The sequence below is a fragment of the Dendropsophus ebraccatus genome, chromosome 6, assembly GCF_027789765.1.
Source record: "Dendropsophus ebraccatus isolate aDenEbr1 chromosome 6, aDenEbr1.pat, whole genome shotgun sequence".
Classification (NCBI taxonomy): domain Eukaryota; kingdom Metazoa; phylum Chordata; class Amphibia; order Anura; family Hylidae; genus Dendropsophus; species Dendropsophus ebraccatus.
Genome location: NC_091459.1, coordinates 61018559 through 61043833, shown reverse-complemented (window position 1 = coordinate 61043833; position 25275 = coordinate 61018559). Strand labels below are relative to the sequence as shown.

Genomic DNA, 25275 nt, shown 5'->3' with positions numbered 1-25275 from the left:
CCCTCATACACTGTAATAATCCCTCCTATATCCTCATATACCATAGCAGAGCCCCCTCATACACTGTAATAATCCCTCCTATGTCCTCATATACCATAGCAGAGCCCCCTCATACACTGTAATAATCCGTTAGTCCCCCATACACCTCTCATCTCTATGGCAGTGGTATTATGGATATATATTTTTTACATATATACTGTATTGTGGTGGTCAGTGACCTGGAGAATGAGCTGTGTTACATTGGGCTACAGGCAGGCACAGCAGAGCTGAGTTGTCAGTGTGGTAGGGATTGGTTCAGCAGTAGCAGATTTATATACTATTCCAGGATGGGCACACAGACACTCACACTCACTCTCTCTCTCACACACACACACACACACACACACACACACACACACACTCTCTCTCTCTCTCTCACTCACACACACTTACTCTATGCAGGGAAGCTCCAGGCCCGTCTTCTGCTCCTCACACAGCGGCCCCTCCCCCTTCCTCTCATGTTCCGACCTTGCAGCATGTGAGAGGGAGGGGGCTCAGTGTCTCTACCTCTTCCTTCCTGTGCGGTACAACTGTAAGGAGCCTGTATGAAGGGAGAATGAACGGCCGGGCCCCCCTGCATCCTAGTTTGAGGCCGGGCCCCTTACAGCTGTACCGCCAATACTGCCCTGATGGCGGCCCTGACTATAGCTCTCTCTCTCTATATATATATATACAGTGACGTAGCTATAGTGGCCGCCACGGTCGCCATGGCGACCGGGCCCGCTATCTGGGGGGGCCCAGCCAGGCACCCCTCTGCCCAGGGCTGTATTAACAGCTGCTGCTGCCCTAGGCACTAAACCTGAAGACGCCCCATCTTCACGCACCTATTGGCGATACCAGACCTGACCAATACCACCATACCCCCCACCCCCCCGGAAAAGACACCAGATTTACTGGCAAGTTTGAATGGGAGAAGGGAAACTAAAAAAATAAAAACCAAAAAATTTGTTTTTTATGTCCCCCTGCTCCCTGGTGCTGCCCCCCTGCAAGGTGCTGCCCTAGGCACCGGACCACAGGTGCCTAATGGTAAATACGGCCCTGCCTCTGCCACCTTACTGTGTGGTGAGCGCAGCTGATTGCATCCATGGGTCACACAGACCTATAGATACAACTGCTGCTAACAGTGCAGAGCCGAGTGCGGGTCCCTGGCCCCCCTCCTCCTCACCTTACTTGCCCAGCTACTTGTTTTGTGGCAGGCCGGTCCTTGTTTGTGCTTTGTGGCACGGCCGGCATTAACCCCTTAAGGACAGAGCCTGAAATGGCCTTAATGACAGAGACAAATTTTATGAATATGACCAGTGTCACTTTATTCATTAATAACTTCGGGATGCTTTTACCTATCCGGCTGATTCTGAGACTGTTTTCTCGTGACATATTGTACTTTACATTTCTGGTAAATTGGAGTCGATACTCATAACGAATCTTTATGAAAAACCCCAAATAATGTGAAAAAATGCATTTTTCCAACTTTGAAACTTTTTTGCTTATACAGAAAGTGGTTATACCACATAAATTATATATTAAATAGCATTAGCAACATGTCTAATTTATGTTGGCATTTATTAAACGATCTTTCATTTTTTTTAGACAATACGAAGCTTAAAGCATTAGCAGCAAATTTCCAAATTTTCAGTAAAATTTCAAAATCAGATATTTTTACGGACCTATTCAGGTTTAAAGTGTATTTGAGGGGCCTATATGTTAGAAAGCCACACACAAAGCACCCCATTTCAGAAACTGCAACCCCCAAACTCTGCAAAAGCATATCCAGAAAGTGTTTTAACCCTTTAGGGGAGTCACAGAAATAAAAGCCAAGTGTGTAAGAAATTTGAAAATTTTAATTTTCTGTGCAGAGATTTTATTGTAATCCAATATTTTTCATAATTATAAACCTATTACCAGAGAAATGCACCCCAATAATTATTGCCCCGTTTCTGCAGTTTATAAAAATACCCCATATGTGGCCCTATTGCGCTATTTGACGCAACCACAAGCCTCAGATATAAAGGAGCGCCAAGTGAATTTCAATGCCTCCGTTATATTTGGTCATTTTTGACTGTACCACTTCAGGTTGGCAGAGGCTCTGGGGTGCCAAAACCTAAAAAACACCCATAAAGGGACACAATTTAGAAAACTACACCCCTCAAGGAATGTAACAAGGGGTGCGGTGAGCATTTGGACCCCACAGGTGCTTCACAGATTTTCCGAACAATATGGCGTGAAAAAAGAAAAATAAATTTTTTTCCACTAAAACGTTGTTCTAGCCTTCAATTTTTCATTTTCTTAAAGAGATAAAAGGAAAAAAAAGACACAAAATGTGTAGCGCAGTTTCTCCCGAGTACGGAAATACCCCACATGTGGCGATAAAGTGCCAAGGGGGCGCAGGACGAGCCTCCAAAGGGAAGGAGCGCCAATTGGCTTTTGGAAGCTGAATTTCACTGGAATGGATTTCAAGGGCCATGTCGCATTTACAGAGCCCTCATGCTGCCAAGACACTGGAAACCCCCCACAAGTGACCCCATTCTGGAAACTACTACCCTCAAGGAATCTAACAAGGGGTGCAGTGAGCATATGGACCCCACTGGTGACGGGCACAAATGTGGAACAATGTGACGTGAAAGGGAAAATTTTCATTTTTTCACTTTAATGGCACAAATGTGCCCGTCATCAAGGGGTCCATATCCTCACTGCACCCCTTGTTAGATTCCCTGAGGGGTGCAGTTTCCAGAATGGGGTCACTTGTGGGGGGTTTCCAGTGTTTTGGCAGCACGAGGGCTCTGTAAATGCGACATGGCGTTCATCATCCATTCTAGCCAAATCCAACCTCCAAAATCCAAATGGCGCTCCTTCCCTTCGGAGGCTTGCCCTGCGCCCACATGGCGCTTTATGTCCACATGTGGGGTATTTACGGACTCGGGGGAAATTGCTCTACACATTTAGTTTTTTTTCCCTCTTTTAACCCCTTGTGAAAAGGATAAATTCAAGGCTAAACCAACATTATAGTGTAAAAAATGTAATATTTCATTTTCTCGCCACATTGTTCCACATTTGTGCCCGTCACCAGTGGGGTCCATATGCTCAATTCACCCCTTGTTACATTCCCTGAGGGGTGTAGTTTCCATAATGGGGTCACTTGTGGGGGGTTTCAACTGTCTTGGCAACACAGGGGCCTTTTGAATGCAACATGGCCCCTCGAAATCCATTCCATCCAAATCCAGCCTTCAAAAACCAAATGGCGCTCCTTCCCTTCGGAGGCATACCCTGCACCCGCATGGCGCTTTATGTCCACATGTGGGGTATTTCCATACTCAGGGGAAATTGCGCTACACATTTAGTGTTTTTTTTTATCTTTTAGCCCCTTGTGAAAATGAAAAAATCATGACAAGATTAATGATTTAGAGTAAAAATTTTACAAAAATTACACTAAATGTTGGTCTAGCCTTGATTTTTTCCATTTCCACAAGGGGTTAAAAAAGAAAATGAACACAAAACGTGAAGAGTAGTTCCCCTGAGTACGAAAATACCCCACATGTGGGCATAATGTGCCATATGGGCACAGGGAAAGCCACCAAAGGGACAGAGCGCCATTTAGAGGCTGGAATGGAGGATGGAGGCCATGTCGCATTTACAAAGCTCCTGTGCTGCCAGGACAGTAGAAACCCCCCACAAGTGACCCCATTCTGGAAACTACACCCCATAAGGAATCTAACAAGGGGTACAGTGAGCATATGGACCCCACTGGTGACGGGCACTTACGTAGAACATGTGCCGAGAAAATAAAAAATACCATTTTTTTCATTTTCACGTCCCAAATGTGGCCGTCACCAGGGGGCCATATCCCCGCTGCCCCCCTTGTAAGATTCCTTATCGGGTATAGTTTCCAGAATGGGGTCACTTGTGGGGGGTTTCTACTGTCCTGGCCGCACAGAGGCTTTGTAATTGCATCATGGCATCCTCTAATGGGAATGGCGGCCATACCTACTTAGCTGGGAAAAAAGGGACAATTCTAATTTATTTGGGGGTATTAGGCCAATTATTAGTTTGAAGGTTGAAAATGACATGTGTCCATCAAATTCAACCTGTGTTGACCCAGAGGAAGGCAAAAAACCCTCGTTAGGCAGACGACAGTAGTCTCATCACAGGGGCAAAATTCCTTCCCGACTCCATAATGGCGATCAGAATAATCCCTGGATCAACGTGACCTCTGAAATAGGAATAAGGGACAAAATTTAGATAATGTAGAACCCCAATGACGTGTGGTGCGCCTTGGAGCGATCCAGTATGCAGAGGCCGGGGTGATCAGGACAGGTGTCACACTAGAAAATGGCGTCCTTCCTGATCCCCCTGTTACGCCACACTCTACACTTCTTCTGGGGTCTCCCTTTCTCCAGTGTGGGGGATGTCACCTGGAAAATGTTGTCCTGGTGCGATACGGGGTCCTTCATATCCAGAAGCGCTGGGTCCGCTCCATGGCTGCTAAATATTAGGGCTCTATTACTACTTCTGATATGTTCGGATCGTGCCGCAAGCTACAGGGCAGCGAGGGACCGGAAGAGGGGGTGCTGGTATAAAAGTTATCCCCGTACAGGTGGTAACCTTTATCCAGCAGTGGGAAGATCAGTTCCCGGACGATCTTCCCACTTGCTCCGAGGATGGGGGGGGGAGGGGGCATCTGGGGGCTGGATTCGGGTGTCCCTTCCTACATACACTCTAAGGGTACGTGCACACTGTGGAATCGCGACAGATAACCCTTCGTGCATTCCGCAGTTGGCACCCGCCAGCGGAGTGATGCAGGCACACATCTCCACACGTGTCATAGACTCCATTTTATGCACGGGCGGATTCCGCTCTCCGTCCAACGTATTCATTCTTTAGATGGACGATGGAATCCGCCTGTGCATAGAATGGAGTCTATGACACGGGGGGAGACGCGCGCCTGCATGAGTCCGCCGGCGGGTGCCAGCTGCGGAATGCACAAAGGGTTATCCTTCGCCATTCCGCAGTGTGCAGGTACCCTAAATCTGTAAGAGTACCCAGAGGTACTCTCACAGAGTTTGGAGAATTTCACGCCATACCGTCATCTCTTATTGGGACGGTACTGGCGGAAAAGACGTGTCTGGGAGGCAGCGTACGCTACGCTACCCCCAGACACGTCACTGGATGATGAGGATGATGAGGATGAATGGAGGAAAGAAGGATCCCCCCATTCATCCTCACTGGCTGTTTCGGTGTCGGAAGCAATAATAACGTATCCCTCTAACACCGAAAACACCCTGGGGGTCATCTTTATACGGGGACTAGTATATGGGGTATGTAGTGGTGTAGTGTCAAACTTTATTCAATGTAGTGTGGTGTAATGTAGTGTTTTTTACGTGTTTTTTTTTTTACAGTAAGTATAAAAAAAAACCTACGCCAACAAAGGCGTTGCTGATAAATGCCGCACTTATGTGCAGCACTTATCAGCAGAACGTGGCAGTAGGATATAGAAAAAAAACACCCTACGTCAAAAAGGAGAAGTTGCTGATTAGCAGCGCACTTTCGTGCAATGTTGATCAACACTCAGCGGCGATAGGGTGCGGAAAATAGAAAAAAAAAATTTGGGGAAAAAAAAAACTTTTTCTACATTCTGAATATCCCTGTAGCTGCTGATAAGTGTATTACACATATCAGCCGCTAGGGGGCAGCAGAGCGCAAAATCCGGAAAAAGACGAGGCTGGAGCCGAAAATAGCCGAAAAAAGAAGATGGGGACCGCCGGAAAGAGCCGAAGACTGAATGAGAAGATGGAGGATGCCGCGAACCCGGAAGACGCCGATCAGGACCCCGGCACAGGTGAGTAATGTACAAATACCTGCTCTGGACCCCTAAGCTACCTAGCTGAGGGGTCCAGAGCAGGTATTTACTTTTTTGGGGGACTCTGATCGCCGTGCCACCGTGGTGGCGCCGTGACCACCATTACTTTTTACAGTAATGGCGGTCGGTGCCGTCCTCGGACAGCACCGACCGCCATTTCTTTCCGGGTCATCGGGTCACCGATGACCCGGAAAGGTTCCGATCGCCGCTATTGGCTGATCTGAATTGATCAGCCAATAGCGGCGATCGTAAGCACGGGGGGTGGTTAACACCGAGCCGAGAAGCTAAGATGGCCTGCTATGAAACATCGGGCGTAAATTTACGCCCTGATGCGCTGAGTACCAGGGCGCGAGGGCGTAAATTTACGCCCGATGTCGTTAAGGGGTTAAGGATGGGGCGGGGAGGGGGATGTCAAACAGGGCAACATCTCCAAGGTGGCCCCCTGCAGATACAGACACTGTCAGTGCCTGCATACATCCCCAGGTCCAGACACTGCACACAGAGCTTCTCTGAGGTAAGGGGATGGGGGTGGGGGATTCTTTTTAGGGTGGAACAGGCATGACATGGTTAACATTTGCTGCTGGGCAAAGTTCAGGCTGCCTGTTCTACCTTGAAAGTCTCGCCTCACCTCAGAGGGGCATCAACTTTAGGGATGCTGCATAAATGGGTCATCTACTGTGGGGGACTGCATATGGGGGCCATATGCTATGGGGGGGTCACCTACCATGGGGGACTGCATATGGGGCAATCTACTATGGCAGGCTGCATAGGGGGCCCATCTACTGTGGGGGACTGCATGGGGGGGGGGGTCATCTAGTATGAGGGACTGCATATGGGGCAATCTACTATGGGGGGCAGCAAAGGGGGGCTATCTACTGTGGGGGTTTGCATGGGGGGGTCGCCTACTATGGGGGACTGCATATGGGTGACATCTACTATGGTGGACTGCATGGGGGGTCATCTACTATTGGGGTTTTATTAGGGGGGTCATCTACTGTGGGGGACTGCATTGGGAGGTTACCTACTATGGGGGACTGCATATGGGGCAATCTACTATGGAGGGCTTCATAGGGGGGCCATCTACTGTGGGGGACTGCATGGGGGGTCATCTACTATAGGGGTCTGCACACGGGGGGGTCACCTACTATGGGGGACTGCATGTGGGGGTCACCTATTATGGGGAGCCATCTACTATGGGGGACTGCATGGGGGGTCATCTACTATGGGGGACTGCTTTGGGGGTCATCTACTATGAAGGAGTGCATGGGGGGTCATCTACTGTGGGGGACTGCATGAAGAAGTCATCTACTATGGGGGGTCACCTACTATGGGGGGCTGCATAGGGGTGTCATCTCCTGGGGGAATTGCATGGGGGGGGTCATCTACTATGGGGGTCTATAACGCTGCACCGAGGCACCCAATACTATTTTAGGGCAAAACAGAGAGGCCTAATACTATATGAGGGCAGGCCTAATACAAATACAATACAGGCCTAATACAATATGGGGGAACAAAGTTGGGTCTACCCACTATATGAGGGCACATAGGGACCAATACAATGTGAGCTTAAACTTTTTGTCTGGCAGATTTATGGATGGGAGAATTCCTTATGATGGCCGGGCCGGGATGGAGAGGAAAAGATAAAGTGAGAGACTACAAACAGAGAAGACGTCCCCTGTGTTGAACTCAAAGAAGACATCCCGTGAGTCACTCAGAGAAGATGCCCCCTGTGAGTCACAAGATGTAACTGCACTGCACTTACATGGTATACAGGGCCTGTGTACAGCAGGATCTACAGTACCTCTGTATGGTGACTGTATAAGGGGATATTGGTCTTTTTAAAGTGGATTTTATTCAATAGCAGTGGCGACATTAGTCAGTATACGGTAACATTAGTCAGTATGTGATGGTATTAGTCAGTATGTGGTGGTATTAGTCAGTATGCGGTGAAAATAGTCAATATGTGTTGGTATTAGTCAGTATGCAGTGGCATTAGTCAGTATGTGGTGGTATCAGTCAGTATGTGGGTGTCTTAGTCAGAATGTGGTGGTGTTAGTCAGAATGTGGAGTCATTAATTAGTAGGTGGTGGTGGTGGTGGTGGTGGTGGTGGTGTTAAACTCAGCATTGTGACCGGCGCCGAAAGCAGTCTGTCTCTGTACACTAGTAGTGGTGACGACCTGTAACTGCAGCACTGTTACACAGTACAGAGACAGAAGCTTCTGACCCGATTTACTGTGTTATTATCTAGTAGAGTATTGTTGTACCGTGTTCGCCCTAGAAATCAGTAGAATAGATAAGAAATCAGGCGATACCTTTTGGAGGCAAACTGAGTATATTTGATTGAAAGCTTTCGAGAGTCTAGCTCCCTTCATCAGACATGATGTTATACAAAACTGAAAAAATCACAGACTTATATACACCAGGGCCGATTCTGGGGTCTCTGCTGCCTGAAGCAAACCCTCAGGCGGCCGCCCCCTCACTAGCAACCCCCCGTCTGGACCACATGCGTACCCGGCACCCCCCGTAAGCAAAAAGCCACCCCACCGGCCCCGTGCTCCGGCCCTGCAGCTGCTTACCTGTCCTGCCGCAGCCGTCCCGGCCCGCCGCCAACACACACCGCTGTCCCCCGACGCACTCCCGTGCCATCAGTCAGCAGCTGTCATCGCCGCTGTCCCGCCGCTAATGCTCACCGATGTCTCCTCGGCCCTGCAGCCGCTCACTTGTCCTGCCGCAGCTGTCCCGTTCCGCCACCAACGATAACCGCTGTCCCCGTTAACCGAGGCCCCTGCTGACCCCAGGCACTCACGACTCGCTGGAGGACCATGACAGCTGCTGACTGACGGCGCGGGAGCGCGCCGGGGGACAGCGGTGAGCGTTGGCGGCGGGACTGGACGACTGCCGCCGAACAGATGAGTGGCTGCAGGGCTGCTGTCTGCAGCCCCCTGCAGGGGCGCAGAGTCTGCCGCCTGAGCGGGAATACTCATTCCGCCTCATGGCAGAAGTGGCCCTGATATACACACTAGACAGAGCTAAGATTAAGGAGGTGCTGGTCCAGGTCTGCTTTTTCGGAGCAGATACGACTGTACCGAATAGCCTGGCTGTATAAACGAAGGGAGCTAGACTCTCAAAAGCTTACAATCAAATATACTCAGCCTCCAAAAGGTTTTGCATGATTTCTTCTCTATTCTACTGTGTTATTATCTGTAATTCCAGTCATGGCTGTGATGATACAACATGTAGCCATGCTGCACTCGTAACTCATAACTTTTCACCGCACGGCGAGTGGGCCTGTGTGCTCTGAAATGCCAGGGCTGATTTTCAGTCCCAGTCCAGCACTGCTAATAGTAGTTGGGAAGATATACTGAAGTAAAAACTACAATTATAGACTTCAGGTATACAACTCCCCGAACTATACAATAGAGGTATACAGGACCCCCCCAACTATACACTACAGTTATACAGGACCCCAACTATACACTACAGGTATACAGGACATCCCCCAACTATACACTACAGATATACAGGACCACCCTGCAACCATACACTACAGGTATACAGGACCCCCCTCCCCCCCCCACACACACACTATATACAACCCCCCAACTATACACTACTGGTATACAGGACCCCACCCCTAAGTATACACTACAGGTATACAGGACCCCAAAGACCACCCCCAGACACAGCAATACACTACAGGTATACAGGACCCCTCTAACTATACACTACAGGTATCCAGGACCTCCCCCAACTATATACTACAGGTATACCAGATCCCCTCAAAGATATAAGACAGGTATAAAGGACTCCCCCAACCTATACACTACAGGTATACAGGACCCCCCACTATACAACTTGAGTACACATGACTCCCAATTATACATTACAGGTATACAGGTCTCCCCAGCTATACACTAGAGGTATACAGGACCCCCTAACTACGCACAACAGTTATAGAGAACCCCCCCACACCATACATTACAGGTATACAGGACCCCCTACCCCCAATTATAAACTACAGGTATACAAGACCCCCCCCCAGCTATACACTACAGGTATACTGCGCCCCCCTAACTATATACAGGACCTACCCCAACCATACACCACAGATATACAGGACACCCCCATTCCCCAACCCAACTAAACACTACAGGTATACATGAATTCCACTGATTCCAGCTCATATGAAACAATACCTTTTTTTTTTTTTTTATTCTTTATTTATCAAATTTTATCATAAGAAAAACAATCAAACGGTTACAAACCGCAGACATACAAGGCTAAATTGCACATCAACGTATAGCATTGCAGTAACCGCTGAAAGCCAACGAACATCAGCAAAGAAATAACAAAAGCCATAAATCAGGTGTAGCTCTTAAACCATTTTTAGTTTTAAAAAGAAGAGAAGTAGAGAGAAACAAAGAGGGGGAAGAGGGAAAAGAAGGGAAAAAAAATAATAAGGCTCAGGACTCCCGGACCACACACTAAAGCCCTCAGATGGTTAAAAGCTGCTTGTAGTCGGAGGAACTCTCAAAGACAGTCCAAGCCGAGGCGAATTTGTCCGACCGTTCCTGTAAGGACGCCGTCAACTCCTCCTTCCTCTGTAGGCGGGATCCCGGACTTCCAATGAGCTGGTATGCAGGCTCTAGCTGCATTAACCAAACATTTCAGGATGGATTTTTTTGTACCGTTTGATAGGAATATCTGACAGGTGAAGTAAAAAAAAAGCAGGAGTGTTTGGAATTTGAAGTGGCAGTTTGGTACTGATGACATTATGGACTCCCTCCCAGAAGGGACGTAGCACTGGGCAGGACCAGAAGACATGGAGTAGCGTGCCCTCCTCCACTCCACATCGCCAGCACGCAGAGGGCACCTCCGGGAAGATTCTATGTAATCTAACAGGGACATAATACCATCTTGCTAACAATTTATAACCCGCCTCCTGAAATTTACTAGCAATAGATGATTTAAGCGTGAATTGGAACACCCTTTCTAATTGTTTGTCAGTGAGTGTGATGTTGAGGTCCTCCTCCCACTTAGCTACGAAGGGGGGACGGAAGTCGTCCGGGGGTGAGACCAGGAGAGAATAAAATACGGAAAGGGAATAGCGCAATGAGTCAGACCCCAAGCAGATTGTCTCAAAAGAAGTTAGGGGGCAGGCGAACCCCAACGGTGTCGGTAGAGCCCCCCAAAAAGTGTGATAGTTGTCGTACTCGCCAGGCACCAAGGATAATCGGGTCCCGCACTTCCAAAAGTTCCTGAGCTGTAAGCCACCTATCATTATAGAGAAAATCCTGAGCTCTATATTTCCCTGCAGTCCGCCATGACTAAAATGGTCCTGACAGCTCTGGGTCAAACTGAGGGTTTCCCAAAACCGGAAAGAGCGGAGAAGGTCTAGGGGAAATATCCGCTCTAGGAAACACTCGTTGGCAGGTAGTTAAAGTCGGGCCTATAGAGGGATGACGAGACAAATTCCCCAGGTGCGTAGGGTGGATCCAGGGGAGAGACGTGAGAGGCACTGTGGTGAAGGTTTGTTGCAAGCGGACCCATTGCTTGAGATTGGCCTGACGGTGCCAATCCAATACTCTCTGCAACACAGAGGCCTTATAATAAGCCCTGACATTCGGTAGCCCTATGCTACCCCTATGCTTGGGTATAAACAGAAGAGTGCGTGAGATTCTGGGTGTCTTCCCTGCCCAAATAAACTTAGTCAAGTCCTTGTAGATAAGGCGAAAGAATTGGTTTGGAAGTTTAATCGGGAGGGTTTGCAGAAGATATCTACCGAACCATGTTTAGAGACCTTTAGACAACTTGGCTAAGTCCCCATGGAGTGTCTTTTATAAAGTTAGAAAGTTACGGGCATTCAATTCTGAAAGATCCCTGGAGATCCAAACTCCGAGATATCTAATAGCAGAGGAAGACCAGCGGAAGGAGAAGGAGTCTGCTAGGGAAGATTGTAAGGAGGACGGGAGCGAGACATTAAGAGCCTTCGACTTCTGGTAGTTTATTTTAAAGTTAGCAAGGTCAAAGAACGTCCACAATTCCTCCAACAAGTTAGGGAAAGAGGTCAGGGGTGCGGTAATAAAAAAAAAAAAAGGTCATCCGCATATGCGGCCAGTTTTACAGAGTGTGATCCCATAGAGAGACCCTGTATGTTCGGATTGGCTCTAATCCTCCTCAACAATGGTTCCAAGGTAAGGACAAAGATCAATAGGGAGAGAGGGCAGCCTTGGTGCATGCCATTGTTAATAGAAAATGGTTGCGAGAACACCCCATTGACCCTTGTTGCCGCCGTGGGAGCAGAGTACAGAGAGGTGATCCAAGCCAACATAGAGGGGCCCAACCCTACATGCTTCAGTACTGTAAATAGAAACTGCCAATTAATTCTATCAAATGCCTTCTCTGCGTCTGTAGAAAGCAGACACAGAGGGACGTTATTGGTTTGTGAAAAGTGGATAGCATTGATGAACTTAGTGGTATTATCCCTGGCTTCGCAAGGCTGGACAAAACCTACTTGATCATCCTGTATGATATCTGGGAGGGATAAAGTAATTGGCAAGGTCAGACTTAATCGCCTCAGTCACTGAGGGGTCATTCAGGAGTGACTCATTTAACCTCCAGTGCAATTGACGGGGAAGAGACAAGGGGGACACCATCTCCATTCAGACCATCGCATGGTCAGAGTATGTGATCGGGTCAATCACCACTGTGCGCACCTGGGGAAGGTCTGCATGTTTTATGAAAAAATAATCAAGGCGGGAATATACATCATGGACAGCCGAGAAAAAGGAAAAATCTTTCCCATCAGGGTGTGGACTGATGGGAATGGAAAAGGCGGAGGAACTTCCGAAGGTAGGCTCTGGGTACACTAGATGTTCCCCTGGAGAAATCCAGTCTCGGATCAATAGCTAGATTAAAATCCCCACCCAGGACCACAAACTCTTCAAGCTTTGCTAAGATGGGCTCTAAAGTCTGCGCTTGGTGGATGTTGGGCAGATATATATTAGCAAGAGTGTAAAGTCTACCTGCTAGTCTCCCCTGGACAAAAAGGAATCTGCCCGAGTCAAAATTGACAAAATCCCATGGGACTGCTCTGGATATAAAGATGCTAACCCCCCTAGATTTAGAGCCTGCATAACAGCTATGATAAATGTCTGGGTACCTTGGAGATCTGAAAGAGGGGACGGCATCTGCACGGAAGCGGGTCTACTGAATTAAGGCGATTTGCGTGCATTTACTCCACAACAACCGGAACAGCGCAGAACGCTTTTCCGGGGTGTTCAGGCCGTTAACATTCAGAGTTGCAAAGGAGAGGAGGTCCGGTCTGGGCATCCTGAAACGAAAGAAAAGAAAAAAAAGGGAAGGGGGGGGAGGAAGTAGAGGGAGAAGGGAAGTAAGAAAAAAAAGAGAGTTACAGAGAAGAAAGATGTAGTGTAAAAACACTAATTGCTAAACCCGGCTAAACCAGGGCTGGTATACAAAATACTATACTGAAACCTCTATGGGGACGCAAAGATCGCACCCGCTGAGGTCAGACTAAAGCTAAAGCAGGGTCGTGGGGGGACCGGAGCAGAATTCAGGAACAGCTAATAAACACCCCAATGCACCTATGAAGAAATAACATGTTTAGAAAAGAAAGTAACTTGACGGCTACCCACGGCCATCATACCCAGTGAGCCCCAACCACCAGAGAGAATATGAGAGAGAGGTAGTGTCAGGAACAGAAGACAACTAGCCTGCTATGGGCAAATAAGAAACATGGCCCTTTTGAGAACAAAGAAACATCAAAAGGAGCTAGACGAACAAAGTCTGCATGTCTTCATCAGCCATCTTCCGCCCAGGAGGCGACTTCTCCGCCAGGCCGTTATCCCCCAGCACGTCGATTCTTCCTCTGAGGCAGCGGGGCAGAGACAAAATGGGCAATGGAAAGTCAAGCCAATCGGGGAGAGGAAGGGACGGCAGCTCCAGGAACCTTGCTAAGTCCTCTGCTTGATCCGGGGAGTGCAGCGTAAAGACATCATTGTCACGACGTATTATCACACGAAACGGGTGGCCCCAACGGTAAAAGGCACCAGCCTCCTGTATCTTCTGCAATAGGGGCTTAAGCAAACGTCTCATAGCCAGTGTGCGTCTGGAAACATCAGGAAGAAGTTGGATCGAGGAATCCTGGAAGGGGGCCGGGCCCTTCTGCCAAGCCTTTTGCAAGATGGCTTCTTGTAGAAATGGACTCTGCAGAGAACATCTCTAGGGTCAAGCCGACCTGGGACCTTTGGACCAGAAATCCTGTGCACTCTGTCTATGTTAATCTCAGTGTCCAGTTGTCTACCCAGGACTGTGTTAAATATGGTTGTGACTGCGAGCTGTAAGTCTTTGGCTTGGACCGGGTCCGGGACACCCCTAAGTATAACGTTGTTCCTGCACCCCCTATTTTCTTGATCATCCACTTGGAGCAGCAAAGTACGTTTAAAGGAACGTTGCAAAGTTAGGGTGTCCTCTATCTTGGTGATGCGTTTGTCTAAGGCACTAGCACCAGCTTCCTGTGAGGACATGCTTTGGGACAGGGACCCGATATCTGCTTTCAGCTCCTTTAACACTTTCTCATGATGAGATTCTACTTGTTGGATTAGAGCAGAAAGGTCCTTCATCATAGGCAAATCACTTAGAAGAGAATACAAGTCCCTGAGTTTCATTCTTTTTTTACCAGACAGTCTGTCTGAGTCCCCTGACAGAGAACAAGCATCACTGGAGGAGTCTCCATGCATTTCAGTGTGAAATATCATTGGGGTGCTGGAAAAGTCCTCCGGGTTATCTGGAGCAAGGTAACATGCAGACTGTGTTTGGTTATGCACGTCAGACAGCATGGCTGTGTCCCCCTCCCGCGAATGGATGGGAGACTGTCCCTGGGAGAGAGTCTCTGCAGCAACCCCCATATTGTTTTGGGACCCCCCAGGCAGAGGGGCTCCCTTATCACTGGATCTCTGTTCCATGACACTGAGATCATGCAGGGGGGTTTTATGTGCTGCAGGTCTTGCCTCAGCAGCCTTCCCCTGTCCCTTTTCTGCAGCTGCGTCCCCCTGCTGGTCTGTGCGGTGTGGGCTAGGGTTTGTCTCCACAAGGGGCAAGCATGAGGTGACAAGAGGGTTAAGTGGACCCCTCGGGCTGCCCGAAGTACTGCCTCCTCCACACCCGGGTCTGGTGGTGTTCGTGCCCACTGCTGCAGGTGACCGGGCTGTAGGGGACTCACCAGACCGCTTGTCTGCAGGAGAATGGGCGGGCCCCGCCATCAGTTTCTGTGTTCACCTTCAGTGAAGCGCGCGGCGCCGCCATCTTGGACGCATGCGCTGATGCTGCAGTGTCCCCACCGGCCGTCAGGTAACAAGTGATGGAGGAGCCAGGTGTCACTGAGGGGCAGCAAGATCTTCTTAGCATGTCTCGGGAGGTCTCCAGGCTCTCTGGGAGGCTGTGGGCGGTCAGCGGTGGTGCCCGGGGTGCTGAATATGCCGGAGCTCTCACACAGCATGTCCGGCCTGCTCCATGTCCAGGCCACGCCCCCATGAAACAATACCTTTTAACCGATTAAAGTTTCCTGTTAAGCATCATTTGCAATGACAATAAACAAGGCCTAAGGCCAATCACTGCAGGTGGCGGCATAAATTTGGATTCTGCATGTTTTTCGCATGGACAATTGTATATTGCCTGCTCCAGAGTTGGATCAGATAAAAATCTTTAAACTGACACTGTCACCCCTTTTTGCATTTTGACTGCTCTCCACAGGTGTAAAGGGTAAATGTTACAGCTTTCATTACTTATTTTATATCACACCTCATGGTGCTTGTTCTGGTAAAAAGTTGTTTTTATCACCTGTGGATTGGTATATGTGGGCGGGGTCTTGCAGCCTTTGTGCCACATCTCTCCGCCCCTAGCGCCACGTAGCCCCGTCCCCATCCGTGATGTCATCGTCACATAGGCCTCGCCCCCTCAGCGGCCTATATACACAGAAATGTCGACCAAATGAAAAGTCTGTACAGTTAATGCCCTCAATACTTGGTCGGGCACCTTTTGCATGAATGACGGCATCAATGTGGCGTGGCATGGAGGTGATCAGCTGATGGCACTGCAGAGGTATTATTGAAGCCCAGTTTGCTTTGATAGCGGCCTTCAGCTCGTCTGCATTGTTGGGTCTGGTGTCTTTCATCTTCCTCTTGATAATACCCCATAAATTCTCTATGGGGTTAAGGTCTGGCGAGTTTGCTGGCCAATCAAGCACAGTGATGCCGTGGTTAGTAAACCAGGTATTGGTACTTTTGGCAGTGTGGACAGGTGCCAAATCCTGCTGGAAGATGAAAATTTCATCTCCAAAAACCTTTTCAGCACAGGAAAGCATGGAGTGCTCTAATATTTTCTGGTAGACAGCAGCGTTGACTTTGGTGTGGATGAAACACAGTGATCCTACACCAGCAGATGACATGGCTTCCCAAACCATCACTGATTGAGGAAACTTCATACTAGACCCTAAAGCTGTTTGGACTCTTCCTCCAGACTTTGTAACCTTGGTTTCCAAATGAAATGCAAAATTTACTTTCATCTGAAATCAGCACCTTGGACCACTGATCAACAGTCCAGTTCTTCTTTTCTTGGCCCAGATAAGATGCTTCTGGTGTTGTTTATTGGTCAGGGGTGGCTTGACACGGGGAATGCAACACTTCAAGACGTCTGTATGTGGAGGCTTTTAAAGCACTGACTCCAGCAGCAGTCCACTCTTTGTGAATCTCTCCCAAATGTTTAAATAAACACAAAGGCAGAAGTGGGGCGTCTTCTAGTGCAGTAATTAAGGTCAGCTTAAAATAAGCAGAAGAGGTAAACAGAGTGTATGCTCACCTATACAGGTTGTGCATATGTAGGCACAACACTATCAGTAGCTCAATATAACACCGCAGCCGGCTACAGGTGCCTCACGGATAAACCGGGAGGTGAAGACGGTAGCAGTAGAGCGAATTCCCTGCAGCAACCAACTGGGACAGGAAAGATTCTTCCAAACGAGCCTGGCGCAGGTGTAGGGAAATCCAGTATATCATACACCACCAAGGAGAATCTCCAAGCGGTATAATATCATAGCAAGCGGTATTCATTAACAGATGTAACACATTTTTGAATGGCATTTTTGTTACAATCCTGGTTTTCCTGGTTGCTTGTGCATTTTCTGAAATACTGACTTTTGGGTTTTTCTTTGCTATAATCCATTATTATCAACTTTAACAGAAATAAACGCTTCAAAAAGTTCACTCTGTATGTAATGACTCTGTATGTAATGACTGGAAAAACATTTTTTGTTAATTGCAAATCACTGTATTACAGTCTTGAAGTATTGCCCATTTGCTGTTCTTTGTAAATATTGAAATAGGAAATGTCTAACTTTCTCACTTAACATTAAAGGGAATTTGTAAATTCTTGCTAACTAAATTTTTTACTCACATTTCCTGATTCCACTTTACTGAAATTTAACAAAGTAATTTTATTACTTTGTTGCACTATTTGTTGCACTATTTCATAGCCAAACTGCAAAATAGAATCCTCGGAAAATACCAGGGATTCTTATGTTCTGTTTCCCTGAATTTGTTTGTTTTTAAGCTTCTTAAGTTCCAAGTAAAAGACACCTGTTCTGGAATAGCTTTTCTTTTCTATTATAATCGGTCATGTGTAAATGTGCTGTAGTATCATCACTTAAGAATTATAACAGAAAATATATCTGATAAAATCATTAAATACTGGCATGTATACACTACAACTTTACATCTATACAAGTACTACATACATGCACAGGTAATCTACTTAAAGTGTCATCATCATCATAGACAACTTTTGAGATAGAGACATGTCAAATGTTTTGACCGCCTGGGTCTATGTGTTCAGACCCATACCGATCAGGAGAACAAGCCGGGAGAAGACCGCGGTGCGGTGTGCGGTGCTCTCCCAGCTCTGTACCACATGATCAGTCGGGCTCATAATGTAAGTTTATGGAGCTATGTGATTTTTATTTTAAATTGTCATTCTACCATTAGCTGTATAAAAAATACATTTTACTAGTTAGCAGTCTGCAGCTACTTATACTAGATTGAGCCCTATTAGGATTATTTAAGATGTGATTCTGAATTAGCTGTGGGGGTCTGTGGTTTTAACCATGATGAAAGCTACACATGTCATTTTTAAGTGAAGACCAATAAAAGTAAAATTTTAACAGTTAAAGCCAATCAGGGTGTGTTAAGGGCTTTTGGCCCTATTAGATATAGGTGTGTGATATATATTTACCCAGTTTGGCTCTGTAGTTGGCACATTTTTGAAGAAGTCAACTGATTATGCTGACACAGAGCGGGGAGCGGACACCCTGCAGCATGGTCCTCTCCCTGCTCGTTATGATGATCGGTATTGGTCTGAACGTGGGTCAGACCAGGACCAGTCAAAACTTTTGACAAGTCTCTATGACACATCAAGTGTCCACATACAATGAAAAAATAATAATAATAACAACAACAATAAAATAATAATAATAATAATAATACATATATTTATTTTAAAAAAGCTTGGTGCAACATATTTGATTCAAAGTTGAGTGAAACGACTTCTTTTAAGTGCTAGTTTGATTCTGTGAAATGCCTCTATTTGACAGTGGGCATTCAGAGCACTTTGTTAATATGCCAAATCAGAAATGTTATACAAGTACAATAAAATAACATATGATAAAAACAGGCATAATCATATATTACAATGGTGATATAAAATGTAGTCAGCAAATATTTGTATCAGATATCTCGTTTAGTCCCTCAGGTACAAGAGTATATAGCCGATCCAATAGACTTAACTCTTTTTTATATTCTTTTTATATATTCGCTTCTTTTTTTGTGTATAATAAACCTGTCTATTGGCATGACCCTCAGGGAACAGGAATCTTAATTATGATGTGTACTAAAATTACGGGATAACCTCTGATTCAGAAGACCTTTTTTATTATTACATCTACGTCCATTGAGCTGATTATGCATGGGTTATATTGTACAGCCTATATATCGCAAAGAGCTTCTGCATTGTGCTAAATAGATACTGGCATGTAAGATGAAAGCGCATGGTGAAAACCTCAAGTGTAGATAGGGACTGAAACCGATTAATTCCATGGAAGATGGTCTGGCAACAAAGGTAACTCCTCGTATTACATTGAAAAGAACCTGGCAACAATGACACCTTGGCTGATTTTATGCTGATTAATTTGGCTAAAACCCAAGATATTTTTTAGTGTGAGAGCTCTCCGGTAGGTGAGTATAGGTTTACTAGGGTAATATATCCTTTGAAGGGATCATTATTTAAAACTGACCAATGTCTGGTCAAAATATGTCTGATCTCTCTATGTTGTTCATCATCGGTGGTAATAAAAATTATTCCATGGGCAAAATCAGTTTTCTATTTTGTTCTTGCGTCTTTTGGTTCTTTAATAATCCTAGGTTTTAGTGCTCTTGCTTTCTCTTAGCATCCATTACTGGTTTCTCAGTAAACTTTTTCTGTCTGAACCGTTCCTGAAGAACTTTAGATTGTTTTTGATAGACCATAGGGCATATTTTTAATTCACTTACGACAATGGCTGTTGTCACGTTGTGTAGTTTTTTTTTTATTAAAAAAAAAAATTCACCTATCTGTATGTTTTGGGTGTAAGAGGAAACCAGAGTACCCAGAGGAAACCCACGCAAACACGGAGAGAACATACAAACTCTTTGCAGATGTTGCCCTTGGTGGGATTTGAACCCAGGACCCCAGCGCTGCAAGGCTACAGTGCTAACCACTTAAACAGGAAAGTTACAGAGGCGGAAATTCAAATATTTTCACTGTTGCCGGCATGATACTGATACATCATGCCAGACAGGGAAACTCTCCATGACATACCTTCACGTCAGGAAGGTCCATAAAATTTACAGAAGTGTGAATGTGGCCTAGGTCAAATGGAGGCAGTTCACAGAATCAAACTAGCACTTACATGATGAAGAAGTTGGTACCATAATTGTTTTAAATACTTAAGATTTAACCTTGTTTAATTCCCACTCATAATCTAAGCTGGTGTGTAAAAGGTTTCTATTACATAAATTGGCCCGTTTTTCTGCAGCACATGCTGACTCACACCCTGAAGCTGCTGAAAATCCTTACTGCCTGCTTCCCTCTGTCTCCACTCCTCTGTCCTCCCCCTCCCTTCTGAGACAGAGATCACACAATCTCTGTCTCTTCTGTGTAAAGCTGTAATGCCTTATCTGTAACCCTAGAAAGATGGGAGGCAAATCAAAATACTCAGAAGGACTAAAGGGGTACTCCGGATGAAAAATATGCTTTTTTTATAGATAGCATATAACTTTATTTTTTTTAATGTGTTTTTTTTATTTTTATATGTATTTCCAGTGCCTGGCAGAAATAAGGATATGGGACATAGGAATTGTGTTGGGCAGTCTCTTCCCCCCGTGTGCTGTATATAAGAATATACAGTACACAGGGTGATGGTAGGACGGCATTCTGCTCTTGGTGATGGTAGGGGGCATTCTCGCCTCTTACTGCTGCCCAGCACTGGAAGTACCTATATATATTTTAAATAAAGTTATATTACAAAGTAATATATTAAACTTTATTAAACCAATCTATTAGCAAAAAAAAACCCATTATTTTAATGTCTTTTGAGTACCCCTTAAGACTTTTGGAGAACATGCCTTAAAAACACAGAAAACAGATTTTTATGGGGTTTTTTTTAACCTTACCTGTTCGCTCTTGGTAAGCCGAGTTTTATTGTGAATGTCAGAAGTCACCAAATTAAATCCATGTTTTTCAGACAGAATGCGCAGTAGTAAAACAACGGTCCTGCTTCCACATTTTCCAACTCTGTTATATACAACTTGGCTAGGAAAGGGTAGTGCCTAAGAAAATGTGAAAAACATGGGCATTAGTGAAAGTAAGAAAACTAGTATTACTCATATAACAGATATCATATTCATTGCCTGAAATACAGAACCCAGCATTCCATGCACTGCTAGATGAAAGGGCAGTGAAAAGTAAATAAAAGAGACCTATATACCATGAAGATAGAATAAGAAGTAATGTCTGCTTTTGTACAGTGAAATGCTTCATGCAGAGAAAAGTATTATTATTGCTGAAATGAGAAATGTAGCTTAATGCATCCAACACATAGTGTGACAGCGGAGGGGTTCTGTAAAAGTAGGCAGTAAAATAATATTATAAAAATAGTTTAACCCCTTGCCTCTTCAGCCTGTTTTAGCCTTAATGCCAAGGGCCTATTATTCAAAATTCTCTTTTCCTAAGAAAGATAGTCATGCCACATGAACTAATTATTACTGCAACATCTACAACATGTCTGCTTTATGGTGATGTCATTTGGTGAACGTCCTTTTACTTCTTAGGATGTTAGAGGACTTCGAAATTTCAATTCTGATTTTATTAGGGACCATTTCAGTTCTGAAGCGGATTTGTGGGGACTATATGTTAGTTACCCCCAAAAATCCCTCCACTGTAAAAACTGCACCCCTCAAAGTATTCAAAGTAACATTTCATAAGTTTATTAACCCTTTAGGTGTTTCGCAGAAATTTAAGCAAATTGGAGGGGAAATTTTAAATTTTAATTTTTTGGGCAGATATTCTATTTTAATACATTTGTTCCTCTAACACAGCAAATACTAACTGAAAAATCTCTAAAGCAGAATGAGGTCAGCACCACTAACGCTGAGATAACAGGTGGGTATGCAATGACACAGTGATTCCAACAGGGTGCTCCGTAAAACAGAAGAATGTATCATGTAAACAATGAAGACAGAGGTCCGGGCACTCACCAATCTTCTGGAATCTTTATTCAGGCACAATAAACATCAGGGAAGGGAGGACAGGTGGAGGTAAGGGCGTATGCACCTCCACCTGTCTTCCCTTCCCTGATGTTTATGTGGCCGCAGTGCGTCACCTCAACCACAAACCGCAGACATGACAGAGACCTGGTGAATTTTGGGGCCTTTTTTTATTTCAGTTTTTTTTAGCCATTATACCATGTCACAGAGGCCTTGCGGTGCCAAAATATTTGTGTAAGACAAGCTGGCGTTTCTATTTGTACCATTCTGGGGGATGTGAGACCCTAATAATTTATAATTAAATTTTTTATGAGGCGGTATGAATAAAAAAACACAATTTAGCAGCGGTTGGTCAGGTTCGTCAGGTTGGTACAAATACAGTGATATCCATTTTCTATAGCTTTTGTTATAGTTTATGGCTGTCATGTATTTACCTGGTCGCTCTGCAGCGCTGCAGAGGCAGAGGCAGGCTGACATTTCCATACACGCCCAGCCAGCTGATGCTGCAGATAAGCAACCTATCAGCAGTAGGGGGCTGGAGCGAAGCTGTGCAGGAGCACAGAGCCAATCGCGAGCTGCCAGGCGCTTCATGCAAATCAGGGGCGGTGGATTTAAACAAGCAGCTTAGGTTCCATAGCTGCCAGTGATAGTTTTGCCTTGCTTTACTACACCAGCATTACTCTGTGTTCTGACTCCCTGTGTTCCTGACCTCTGCATTTGTTTCCTGACTTTGGCTTGTTATCTGATTTTGTACCTTGCTCCTGACAGTGTTTCTGACCTTGGCCCGTTTGAACGGTATTCCCTTTGTATTGTGATTTTGTACTGTATTGCTATCTTGGATTTGACCTCTGACTTGTTTTCTGACTGTGATTTTGGTTCTGATTTGTGGTTTATACGTACCTGGCTGCTTTGACTTGGACTGCTGACTTTTCTCCTTGTCTGGCCCTGCACTTAGCAGTGTAGGGACTGCCGTCCAGTTGGGGTCTGCCACCTAGGGCAGTACGTCCAAGTAGGTAGAGACAGTGGGCTGGGTTCAGTTAGGGCTCACTGATCCCCTACGGACGTGACAATGGCATTTAGAAACATAGAAGAAACATAGAAACATAGAAGATTGTCGGCAGAAAAAGACCACTGGGTCCATCTAGTCTGCCCTTTTAGTATTTTCTTTCTTATTATCTTAGGATAGATGTATGTTTATTCTGTTATTGCAGGTATCTACTACTCTTTCAGTAAAATAATATTTTCTTACGTTGCTTCTGAGCTTTCCCCAACTAACCTCTCACTGTGTCCTCTTGTTCTTGAGCTCAGACTTTTACTAAAAACACTCCCCTCTTGAACCTTGTTTAGTCCTGTAACATACTTAAAGGTTTCAATCAAGTCCCCCCTTTCCCTTCTTTCCTCCAGACTATACAGATTCAAATCCTTAAGTCTTTCCTGATATGGTTTATGCCTCACACCCTCCACCATTTTTGTAGCCCGTCTTTGGACCCGTTCTATTTTATCAATGTCCTTTTTTAGATGAGGTCTCCAGAACTGGACACAATATTCCAGATGTGGTCTCACCAGAGCTCTATACAGCGGGATCACAATCTCCCTCTTCCTACTGGTTATACCTCTAGTTATACACCCCAGCATACAATTTGCTTTCCCCACCGCCTGGTTGCACTGGTGACTCATTTTAAGGCTGTCAGAAATCACTACCCCTAAATCCTTCTCTTCTGAAGTCTTTTCCAACACAGTGCTGCTGATGTGATACTCGGATAGAGGATTCCTCCTCCCCAAGTGCATTATTTTACATTTGGAAACGTTGAACTTCAATTTCCACTGTTTGGGCCACTTATCTAGCAAAGCTAAATCATTTTCCATATTACTGACACCTCCAGGCATATCAACCCTATTGCACACTTTTGTGTCGTCTGCAAACAGACAAACTTTACCTACCAAACCTTCTCCTATGTCACTTACAAACATATTAAAAAGAATAGGACCAGAACAGACCCTTGTGGCACACCACTTGTAACCAGTCTCTGCTCGGAATATACACCATTAACAACAAACCTTTGATATCTATCCTTCAGCCAACCACAAATCCAATGAACTATCCAGGGATTAAGTCCAATTTTCTCCAACTTCTCTATCAGCTCTTTATGGGGAACTGTATCAAAAGCTTTGCTGAAGTCCAGATAGGCGATATCCACAGCACCACCTTCATCCAGCACTTTTGTGGCATAATCAAAGAAATCAATGAGATTAGTCTGACATGATCGGCCCTCAGTAAAGCCATGCTGGTTTGGATCCATCAGATTGTTGATTCTTAGGTGATCCATTATCTTTCATCATTTCCATTACTACAGATGTTAAGCTCACTGGCCTGTAGTTACTGGGCTCTTCTCTACTCCCCTTCTTGTGGATTGGTATAACATTGGCCGTTCTCCAATCATCGGGGACATCTCCTGTTAGCAGGGATTGATTATACAGATCTGTCAGGGGGGCAACAATCACAGATCCGAAGTTCTTTAAGAACCCTGGGGTGGACGCCATCTGGACCCATCGCCTTATTCAGCTTTAAACGGGCAAGTTCCTCTGCAACTTCAGCCTCTGAAAATACTGGAGCTGAACCCATATAGCTGGAGGCAATGCTGTGTCCAACCATCCAGTGATTGTGAAGGCCGCCTTCTGAAAACACTGAGCAGAAGTAACTATTCAAATAGTCAGTGACCGCCTTATCTCCATCAACAAACGTATTCTCACAATTACTTATTTTAGTAATGCTGCAGCCATTCTTCTTCCTGTCACTTATATATCTGAAGAAGGTTTTATTCCCCTGCTTAACAGATTTTGCCATTTCTTCTTCTTTTGAGGCTTTAGCAGCATTTGTACTATAAAAGCTGTTTGTGTCTTGCATATTGTAAGAGCAGTAATATTTTTATTTTTTCGCCAATGGAGTTATGTTAGGGCTTTTTTTGCGGCATAAGCTGACGTTTTTAGTGGTACACAGTTTGGGTATGTGACATTTTGATAGCTTTTATGTATAATTTTTAGGGTGTGGGATTAAAAAAAAAATTGTCATTTTGATTAGGTTTTTTTTTTTTTTTGCGGCGTTAATCAGGCGGAATAATTAATGTAACAGGTTAATAGACTGGGTCATTACAGACACGGTGATACCAAATATGTGTATTTTATTAATAGGGGATCATTTATAAAGGGGGATGGGGAATGTGTATATTTATTTTTTAATCACCTTAACCCCTTAAGGTCAAAGCCTATTTTCGTTTTTGCGCTTTTGCTTATTCCATTTTAAGTTTAAAAGTCCATAGCGCTTGCATTTTTTCACCTAGAGACGTATATGAGCGCTTATTTTTTGCGAAACCAATTGTACTTTGCAATGACAGGCATTATTTTTCCATAACATATGCTGCGAAACCGGAAAAAAATCATTTGCGCTATCAAATTGAAAAAAAAAACGAATTTGTTTTGATTTCGGGGAGTTTTACATTTACGCAGTCCGTCCT

The 25275-nt window shown here is 45.3% G+C and overlaps 1 protein-coding gene across 2 annotated transcripts in view; it reads right to left on the bottom strand.

Moving 5' to 3' along the window:
• UST (uronyl 2-sulfotransferase) overlaps window positions 1–25275 on the bottom strand; it is a 636424-nt gene that overhangs the window by 312382 nt on the left and 298767 nt on the right. For both annotated transcript variants that reach the window (XM_069973781.1, XM_069973782.1), the window contains exon 3: window positions 20672–20827. In XM_069973781.1, the coding sequence (XP_069829882.1) occupies window positions 20672–20827 (156 nt within the window). The remainder of the gene's footprint in view (window positions 1–20671; window positions 20828–25275) is intronic.